Source organism: Neopelma chrysocephalum, unplaced genomic scaffold (genome assembly GCF_003984885.1).
Source record: "Neopelma chrysocephalum unplaced genomic scaffold, ASM398488v2 Primary Assembly neopelma1_322, whole genome shotgun sequence".
Lineage (NCBI taxonomy): Eukaryota > Metazoa > Chordata > Aves > Passeriformes > Pipridae > Neopelma > Neopelma chrysocephalum.
The window spans coordinates 74,740-85,186 of record NW_020897985.1 but is presented as its reverse complement, the minus strand read 5'-3'; the positions used below and the strand labels follow the sequence as shown (position 1 = coordinate 85,186).

The 10,447-nt window shown below is 53.8% G+C and overlaps 1 protein-coding gene across 1 annotated transcript in view; it reads left to right on the top strand.

Annotated features, from left to right (window-relative positions):
* The window catches only part of SCRIB (scribbled planar cell polarity protein), a 79,748-nt gene that overhangs the window by 50,930 nt on the left and 18,371 nt on the right, over positions 1-10,447 (top strand). The window contains exons 29-33 of the mRNA XM_027705257.1: positions 1,401-1,469; positions 4,327-4,368; positions 5,210-5,338; positions 7,134-7,241; positions 9,947-9,994. Coding sequence (XP_027561058.1) covers positions 1,401-1,469; positions 4,327-4,368; positions 5,210-5,338; positions 7,134-7,241; positions 9,947-9,994 — 396 coding nt within the window. The remainder of the gene's footprint in view (positions 1-1,400; positions 1,470-4,326; positions 4,369-5,209; positions 5,339-7,133; positions 7,242-9,946; positions 9,995-10,447) is intronic.

Genomic DNA, 10,447 nt, shown 5'->3' with positions numbered 1-10,447 from the left:
GTGTGGTGTTGGGCATGCACTCACACAGCCTCGTGTGGTGTTGGGCATGCACTCACACAGCCTCGGCCACCAGCCCCTACTAAACCCCGGCGCTGGGCAGCACGGTGCCCGCGGGCCGGGCCCCCCTAACCCGTGTGCCCCCAGCAGTGTGTGTAGGGCTGTCAGTCCCTGACAGTCATTCCCTGACAGTCAGTGTGTTGTCCTCCGGCCACTAACGCTCCCTGAAAAGCAGGCAGAGAGCAGCTGCCGTGGTTGATCCGCAGCCCAGGAGCTGCTCCTCCAAATGACTCTTTTCGGTAGATTGAGGCTGGGATTTCAAGGGAGAACTTTGCTTTCTCCTCTGGGAAATCTGTTTGTATTTGACATTCTTGCTGTTGCACAGGGAGCTTTTGGCAGAGCAGGGACTGGACCCAAAGACGGGTCTAGCCTGTCCTCTAGGTGAGCTCTACGTTGCTTTCTCCTTCTTCCTTTCTCAGCCTTTTGGGAGGTCTCAAAAGCTGAACAGCCACCGTTGAACAGCCCCACACAGAGGAAAAACCAACCAATCCACCAACCCAGCCCCCAGCTGTATTGGTCTTGGAGGTGTTTTAGGGACTTTCACAAGTGTGCAGGCAGGTCAGCTTAGAGCAGGGCATGTAATGGACTCTGTGCTCCAGTGTAAACTTCAGGTCACTTCAGGCTTGGTCAGATTAAACACTGTTGCCCAAGGCTGACTTGAACCAGCTGACCAGTGGCTGTGATATCGGTGACTGGGACCGTAGGCTTCCCTAAACAGTTCTGTAAATCCCAAATGACCTGCTTCCACCTTTAGGCATCTAAAATACTTCCGAAATGTGCTGCTCACTCCTGCAGTCAGAGTGCAGGTGGTTCCTGGGGCTCTGCTCTCTGTTCAGCTCTTGGGATGGGCTGTCGGCGGGTTCAGCCAAGCGTTGGTGCCAGAAGTTCCTCTGGAATTGAGGAGAGCCCTGTCTCTCCAGTGCTACCAGCAGGCCAATAGGAATGGATGTGGCTGGGGATGATTCCTGTCTCCTTCCAGTTGGAAATGGCTGGTTTTGCTCAGTGTCTGTACAGCAGGAGGTTTGCCTGGACTGTGACCCTGCCTGTGAGGAGTCAGGGAAGAGGATTCTCAGGGCTTGCTATGAGGCAGAGGCTGTACCTGATCTAGCTGCCCTTGCAGGGTGTTTGGATATGATCCCAGTTCCAGTGTTTAATGCCATTCCCTTGCTGTTTCTAGTGCTTTTTGGCAGTTTCTGGCACGTTCCAGCTGCTGCTGGGCCCTGCTAACCCTGCTCCCTGGGGAGGGGCCGTGGCTGGATGTCCAGGGTGTCCTGTGCCTCCTGGGCTCTACAGAACCCCTTCTGCCATACAGTAACTCTCCAGCTTTGTCTTCTCTCTTTCAGGCTCCTGTGGGCGAGTCTGGGACAGGAAATTCCAGGCGTGAAACCCCCTATTCTCCCAGTAATCCCCAGGTGAGACTGCCCCTGGATCGGTGATACGGGAAAGGCAGGGAGGCACTTTCAGGGATGGAATGCAGAGGAAGCTGAGGGCGATTTTCATCCTTCAGTGGCACTGTCGAGGTGGAGGGGATCTGTCACGGGAGGCAACTGGAGAGCGAGGGAAGAACTGCCTCCCTCAAAATGCCTCAGAGAGCTGGGAGGGTGATTAGCTGCTCATAAACGAGCTCTGAGAGGTGGTTTAATTCCAGGGTGATGAGATGGGGAATGCCTGGAGTGGTACCACCTGTAGTTGTCAGTATTTTGGGAATGGCCTCACCAATGCCTTGTACAGAGACCCTGGCAACTGGTGTGTGGTAAGAAATGGAGGAGTCAGGGTTTGGAGAATGACCTCGGGTCTGTAAACCAGTGCTGCCCAGAGGATCCCTGGGTCTGTGTGTGACACTGGAGCTGTTGGGAAGGAAGTAGAAGGACCCTGTGCTCAGGAAATGATTTGCTACAACTCCTTGCTCAGAGGTTTTCCTTCTGCAGTGGGAAGTGTCTTTATTTCTTGTAACTTCTGATTATTTTTTCTTTATGAATATTTCCTGTCCTCCCTCACTGTTCTTATTCATTGTATCAGCTCTGATCTTTCCTTTTCAGTCTCTGAGCCTTTGCTCCCACTGTCCATCCTGTGGCAGGAGGTGTCACAGCTCAGTTGAACCTTTTGAGGTTAAATGATCTTAAATGGATTTTTTAATTTTCCCTTCACAGCCATTACCTGTAACTGGGTTTTATACTGGGGGCTCGAGTGAACTGCAAGTTGTACTTTGTCCTCTGTCTGTAGTCGTTTGGGATCTGTTGTGTTCCTTTTGGAGTCCAGCTGCTCTCCAGCTGTTTGGGAGTAGCTGTCCAGCTGCTCTCCCCACCGGCTCCAGCACTTCCCTGATCTTCAGTGGAGCCATTTCAGTGCTCGGAGCTGGAGAGGACTCTTGGGGTGAAGGGCTTTACCTTGGGGTGAGGTGACCAGTGACACGGGCTCAGGAGAAGGGTCGAGGCCACGTGCTGAAACTGTGGGAGCAGCACTTCAGTCCATCTCCTGTTACTTCTCTGCCTGTCTCGCATCTCCCTCAGTTCCTGGATCCTTTGGAATTGAGTGTCCATCAGGAGCACAGCAAGATCAGAAGAGGATACGATTTGTTATAGCAACACTATTTCAAGGCACTTTGTTCCAGCTGCATGTGTTCACCTGTTTGCATTTCTGACAGCAGCTGCAAACTGGGTGAGGGTTTGTTTTGGGCTGTTTGTAAGTTTTCCTTTTACCACAAGTGCCAGTTTTCTTTGAGATTGGTTTCCAGGGATTCCCAGGATGGTTTGGGTGGGAAGGGACCTTCAAGGCTATCTTGTTCCACACCCCTGTCATAGACAGGGACACCTTCCACTATCCCAGGTTGCTCCAAGCCCCATCCAACCTGGCCTTGAACCCTTCCAGGGGTGGGGCAGCCACAGTTTCTCTGGGCAACCTGTGCCAGGGCCTCACCACCCTCACAGGGAAGAATTTCTCCCCAATATCCCATCTAACCCTGCCCTCTTTCAATGGGAAGCCATTCCCTCTTGTCCTGGCACTCCAAGCTCTTGTCCAAAGTCCCTCTCCAGCTCTCCTGGAATCCCTTTAGGCACTGGAAGGGGCTTTAAGGTCCCCCCAAGGCCTTCTTCAGGCTGAACACCCCCAGCTCTCTGCTTTTCTGAGGATTCAGGAGTCTTGTTCCTCCAGAGCAGAAGTTCCAAGGAATTGCGTCTCTAATTCTCCGGCTCCATCTATTTTTACTGTTAATTCTTTGGTTTCAACATCTTCTAGTCCAGCCAGAATTTATTGGCTTATTTCAGAGAATTCCTGAGGGAAATGGAATCCTTTGTCCTGAGTTGAGGGGGTGGGGGGAGGCAGGAGGTGTTTGTGGTGGGTCTGTTTGTGCTGAGCAGGGCAGAGGGGCCTCTCCCCCGCGGCGGGGACCCCGACAGCTCCGGGTGCTGCAGCCTCTGTGCTTCTCTCCCACGGAAAACCCAGTGTCTCCATTTTCTCTCCCGTTCTCTCCCCCGCTGATGCCCCTCTCCAGGTGCCCGCAGCCCCCCGGCCCCCTCACCTGGCCGGCAGGGAGACCCGCTTTGTAAGTGCTGCTGGTGTGCGGTGTGCGCTGCTGCTCCGGCTGCTCCCGCTGCCCGCGCCCCCTGCTCCAGACCCGGGGCTCCCCTGGGGCTCCCCTGGGGCTCCCCTGGGGCTCCCCTGGGGCTCGCTGAGGAAGCAGTGCCCTGGTGGCACCCAGGGCACGGGGGGCTGCTCCCTGTGAGCCGCTGCTGCGATGGCACCTGCGAGCGCTTCTGGGGAGGACCCGCGGTGGGGCAGCTTTGCTCCGGCTTGGGGGCAAGTGCGGAGGGTGGGAGTGTGCCCAGGGAATGTGCCCATGGTCCAGGAGCAGAGGATACGCCCAGGGACCAGGACCTGGGGATATGAGCAGGGAACAGGACCTGGGGATGTGAGCAGGGAACAGGACCAGGGGCTGTGAGCTGGGGCCAGGAGCAGGGGCTGTGCCCATGGGCCAGGAGCAGGAGATGTGCCTGTGGGGCAGGATCAGGGGCTGTGACCAAGGGCCAGGACCAGCCTAGAGCTGGGGTCAGAACCTGGAGATGTGCAGAGAGCTGAGGGCGTCCTTGCATAGCAGAGGAGCTGAGAGAAGCTCTGGCAGGTGGGCTCTGGCCTGTCCCCACTCAAAGCAGCAGGAATGGCGGGGTTTCTGTGGCATCTGGGAGTTCCCCAGACAGGGTGGGCAGTGGGGCAGAGGTGAAGTAAAGGTTTTCAAGGTGGACTCCAGATTTACACCTGTATTTCTGTTTGCAGGCTTCCATTAACTTCATTACGTCGCAGGATGACAGTAAATCAGTGAGTACAACTGTCCTGAGTCCTGACTGTGGTGTCCCTGTGCATCCCCCAGCACGTGGAGCTTGTCTCTTCCTCCTGTGGGTGCTCACTCCCACCCAGCCTTGCAGCTCCACTGTTGGCTCCTGTTCTATTTCCTCCAGTCCTCCACTGTGCCTCAAGTTTGTACAGATGCACCAAGTCTTAATTATGATCCATTTGAAAACCCAACACAACTGTTTTTGCAGCTTATATTCCCATTTCCCCTCGCAGCTTCCACTCCTGGGGTTTTTGCTGGCTTACCCAACTCCTGCTGTCACCCTCTTTAGTGTCAGATGCTCTGTTCACTTCCACACAGCATCCAGCAGTGATGATGATGCCTGGGTCAAGTCTTACCTCTGCATTTCTATAACTGCATTTCTAGTCAGAGCCCTGGCTGGGTCTGGTTCACTTCCATCTACAGCTTCTGCCAGTTCCCAGTTCCTGGCTGATGTTTCCCCACTTCCATCCCCAGCGCTCACATTCTCTGAATTTCATCACACTCATGCCACACCCTGCTGACCCTTGTAGCTGCTTCTTGTGTGGCAGATGCTGCCTTGTGTCCTGGCCTTCTCCATAACCCACTGGTCCTGTGTGACCCTGCCTTGGCTGAATCTCTTTTGGTGTTGGCCCCGGGAGCTCTGCTGCCAGTCTGGGTCCGGAGCGGGCAGCACAGCTGAGGAATGGAGCTGGGGTGCATGGATTTGCATGGATTTGTTTATTCACCCGCATGGCAGACACCTCGCTGCCCTAACTGCTCGTTTCTCTTCTCTCTTTCTTCCTCCCCCTCCTCTTCCTCTGCCTTTCCCCGGGGCACTGACATGAGCAGACCAAGCCCGGCGTCATTCAGCCTCTGTCCCGTGTGCGACAAAGTCCTGCCTCACACACTGCGGAGGAGGGGGACAGCCCCAACCCCTTCCAGCAGCCCGAGCCATGCTTCAGGATCCACAACTCTGTAAGTGGCCCGGGGTTTCCCCCTGAAAGCCATTTCCCTGCCCTGGGTGCCGTGGTGCCACACGTTGTGGCTGGACGCCCTCCCGGCAGTGATGGGGTGGTTTGAGGACCACGTGCCTGAGCTGAGGCTGGAGGTGTCCCTGCACCAGTCTGGGTACCCCGGGGAGGAGCCCTCACTCCTCGCAGGCAGGGCAAGGTCAGTGCATCCCACTCATTCCTCTGGGCCTCCCCAGCTGCCCCGTGTCTCCCCATCCCAGGAGTTGGCAATGCTGAAGCTGTTGTGGCCAAAATCCCCAGAGCTGGTACAGGTTCAGAGCCGTATTTGTGAGGTGTTAAGTTCTGTGGGGACATAAATCCTACAGAACCTTTGTCAATGTCTGGCACCTTGGAGCAAGAGCCAATACCATCCTGCTGATGGATTTTATGATTTACAGAATTATTATTTTTGAAAAGTTCATATTCCCAGGACTGTTTGTTGATGGGAGAGAAAGATTCAGGTGTTTTGGTCTTTGTCGTGCCAGAAGACCTGTGTCCCTTAAATATATAAGTGGAAGGAATAGTGGAAGGTGTCCCTGCCCACGGCAGGGGGCTGGGACTGGATGTGCTTTAAGTCCCTTCCCACCCAAACCATCCTGGGATTCCATGGATCCAGCCCTTCCATCTCTACTGGAGCTTGTATGACATGATACCAAAGCAGAGAGATTTGGTTGCAGACAAAGAGCTGTACAGAACCCATGGAATTGGCCACGGTTCACATTTTACAGCCTCTTCTGATCTCGCTGTGCTGTCCTTTGGCCTGTGCAGAAGGAACATGATCAGACAACATATTTTATCCTCAGCCCAGAACAAAGAAAAAGTGCAAAGGCCTGGAACTGGGTTAGTGCATCTGGAGGGTTGGAGTGATGAACAGCAAAAGAGTATTTGTTTTCCAGCAGAAGGAGGGTTGGGGTGTCATTGTCCCCCATCCCACTAATTTCTGTGATGCTTTGAGCAGGTCACCCCAACTTGTGCTTGCCCCCAGACATGGCAGGAGGGGTCATGGGGAAGGTGGGTGAGGAAAGGACCAGCAAAGGCAGTGACAAGCAGTAGGAAGGTCCCTCAGACTTTGTCAGGTGTTTCTGAGTAAGTGGAATTCTGCAGAGGAAATATTTGAGATCAAGGGCAGATCTCCTCCCAGATCACAGATGCTTGAATCAGATCATGGAACCACAGGGTGGTTTGGGTTGGGTGGGACCTTAAAGACCATCTTGTTCCACTCCCTGCCATGGGCAGGGACACCTTCCACTAGAAGGAATCTTGTTCAACCCTTAGTAGAGGTCAGAATCAACCATGTAACTGTCCTGTTCCAGCCCCAAACCCCCTGACTCAGGTAGGCACATGCTGGTTGAATTGGGTGGAAGTCCTCAAGGACTGTGACAACAACGTGGCCCTTGGCCAGGAGATCCATCACAACATTCCTGTCAGGTCAGTGAGGATCTGTGCCACGACAAGCACCATTCCTCCACCATCCAGGAAATGAAACAGGGCCGTGACCCACGTGCTGCTGTGTGCAGTGTGTGTGCAGTACTTTGCTCCTGGTGTTCCTGCCCAAGGCTCAGGAGCAGCCTTGGCAAGGCTTCCGTGTTCCCTCACACATTCCTTTCCATCTCCCACTCCCCGGGCTCTGCAGGCCGAGAGCTGGGCTGTGTTTTTCCCCCGTGTGGGTTTTTTCACACCACCTGTGCTCACCTTCACCTCCTGTGTGGGTTTTTTTCACACCACCTGTGCTCACCTTCACCTCCTGTCTGTCCCCGTAGCAAAAGCCACCGTCGCCACCCTCCCCTGACGAGGTGCCCATCAATGTCAAGCAGGCCTACAAGACCTTCGCAGCAGTGCCCCTGTCCCACCCGCTGCTGGGGACGCAGGTAACTCGTGCTGCTGGGGGGCTGCCCCGGCTCAGGGGGGAGCAGAGCAGGGCTGAGGAGGGGAGCACGTGGTGGTTTGTTCCCTCCAAAGGAAGCTGCCGTGCAGAAGGGGGATGTTGAGGTCCCGTGGAGGTTGGCGTGTGCTCCTGGTGCAGATGGTCACCCTGCAGAGCGTCTGTGTCTGTGAGTGTGTCAGGTCCTGGAATCTCACAGCACCGTTATTCTCCTTGGACATTGGGGTGCTGATGTACAACCAAGCTGTTCTCGTACAAAGGAACTCTGAAGTTCCAGAGTCCAGGGCCAGGCTAAACCTGTGCTGAGCCATTTTTGAGTGGGTTTTGATTTTGAGCTTCACTGGAACTATTTTTTCTCCCCTCCATGTAGCGGAATCATGGAACAGTTCAGGTTAGATGAGGCCCTGGATGTCATTGCCTTACTCTCCCATGCAAAACAGCACAACCTTGGAAGTTAGAATCATTGAACCATGGAATGTCCTGAGTTGGAAGAGACCCATAAGGATCATCAAGTCCAGCTCCTGGCTCCGCACAGGACACCCCCAAGAATCCCACCATGTGCCTGAGAGCATTGTCCAAATGCATCCAAAGTTGTAAGAGGTTGCTCAGGCCCATCCCCTTGAGTTCTGAATTCCCAAAATCAGAGATTCTGAGGACACTGTGGGCTCTCTGCTGTGAAGAGGTTTTTTTCTGTTTTATTGAATTTCTTTTACCACAGATTATGTCTTCTGCTCATCCCTTGCTGGACATCTCTGAGGAGCCTGACCTTGGCTCTGTAACTCCTCCAGGGATGCAGGAATTAGATCCCCCTCCCCTGAGCCTCCTCCTCCAGGCAGAACAAGCACAGCCCTCTGAGCCTGCTCTCAGATGTCACCTCCTGCAACCCCTGTGCCATTTTGCTGGCATCCCCTTGATGTGGTGTGGTTTGTTGGTGCCCTCCACATCCCGGGGAGCCCCATGCTTGGGCTCACTGCCCTCGAGGTGCCCTGAGCCTGCTGCCTCCCCTCCCATGCCATCCTCCCTGCCCATCCTTCCTGAGGAGCCTGTGTCCATGCCAGCTCCAGCTGGGTGAGAGCTCTGGAGCTGTCTGACACAGGCAGTCGTTTTCTAAAGGAGCAGAACCCTGTGGCAGAACCCCTTTGGGGGCCCTCTGCTCTCGGGATCACCTCACTGCTTCCCTTTTGCCTGTTCCTGTCTTCTTCTTGCTGGCACATTCTTGTCACAAATGAGATCCTGTTTCACAGATGGCTTTCTACTAGGGTGTTGCTTCTTCCTTTCCTTTCCTTCCTCTTCTTTCCCTCCTCTCCTTTCCCTTTCTTTCCTTTTCCATGTTCATGCTGGAAGCTGTGTCCTGCAATGACTTGTGACAGCCACTTTGTGCCCTCCCGTGTCCCTTGTCCTCACCTGCCCTCACCTTGATCTGGTTTGGTACATCAAGAGTGGTCACAGTCTGTCTCTGCTGTTTGTAGGCTTGGTTTTTGTCCATTTTAGCTTTATTGACTAATTTCCCCAGAGTTAATGACTGTCAGACAACCTCAGGGAAGATGTAGCAAAGCCCAGGATGAACAGGAGGTGGAACTGGTCTCTGTTGGCATCTGCCATCCCCCAGGTGACCCAAGCTCATGGTCAGGTGTGCCTTGTGCTCAGAAGTGTTTCCAGCATCACCATCTCCAGGTGATGTATCAGGGGTTAAGGAATAATTTCTGCTCCTGCAGGAGATCACCTGGCAGTTTGCACTACTGAGGGAAATTCTTTTCATCCACTTAAATTATTTTTGTTTAATCACATTTGTCCATTGAACTTGGATAGACTGATAACTCTGCCTGCTTCTGGATTTTTAGGAATATATCAGCTATTGTTTTAGGCATGAACTTCCACCCAATTAACAGTCCATTAAAAATCCGTGCTTGTCAGATGGGCATTGTCACAAGTCATTCCACTCAGAGTTATTGCACAGAGATTGTCCTGGTCCTGCAGCTTTGTGTTGAGCTCTTGGCTTTGCTTCTGTGGTAGCAGCAATAATTCCTGTTTTCAGGCATTTGCTTCTTTGCTAGAAGCTTTTTTTTGCCTTTTTTAGCTCCTTCCCTTCTCTATTATTGCACTCCATACTATACAAAATTAAAACTTCCTGTTAGTTTTTGGAGTGTGTTTGGATAAAGCCAAAGGTCATCTCCTTTCTCTCTAATTGTGGGTCCTTTCAATTTGTCTAATTAAAAAACTTACACCTTTTCCATAACTTGCTGGCAGTTCTCAGTTTACCCCTATGGATTCCTCATTCACAGATGGTGATTCTGTGGACCCTTTCTTCCCCCTGTAGTTTTACTCATCCAGTATTCTGTTCTTTATCCTGGTAAAAGTGGTAAGTTTTGGGTGGTTTTATCTTTGATGTAAGGAAGATGTGAGCCCCATCCAGCTCCTGTGAACTCTCTCCAGCTCCAGCTCAGCCCCTGCTCCTGTTCTCCACCTGTTTCATGTTTTTCAGTTTCTGCTCTTTCAGAAGTTGTCACACCTGGTTCTGTTTAACCCTCAATTTAATGTAAATCCTCCTTCCTGGCTATCACTGAGCCTGACTTGTTAATTCTGTGCGAATTGTGGGACTGTTTTGGGAGCCTCCATCAGCTCACATGGCTGGAAGATGGGGGTGGGTGGAAACTTTCCTTTTAAAATGTGCCTGTTTCTCTCTGCCCTTAGGAACTGTCTGCTCAGAGCAGCACAGAGAACACCAAAATGGCCTCGGAGGTGAGTTTTGGGGCTGGGGCTGGAAAGAGGGTGGGAGTCAGGAGGATGTGGGGGCTGTGATGAGGAGATGGGCTCACAGCATGGGGGGACTGGGGAGGAGGAGGAGGGTGTGGAGCAGGAGGCAGAGTAAGGGTTGGGGTGACATGGGGAGGGTGATGTGGCTGGGGGGCCATGGGCTGTGGTGTGGCTGGGGGGCCACAGGCAGTGGTGTGGCTGGGTGGCCATGGGCTGTGGGCAGTGGTGTGGTGGGGGCCTGTGGGCAGTGGTGTGGCTGGGGGCAGTGGTGTGGCTGGGGGCCCGTGGGCAGTGGTGTGGGGGTACCACAGGCAGTGGTGTGGCTGGGGGGCTGTGGGCAGTGATATGGCTGGGGGGCCACAGGCAGTGGTGTGGCTGGGGGCTGTGGGCAGTGGTGTGGCTGGGGGGCCATGGGCAGTGGTGTGGCTGGGGGGCCAC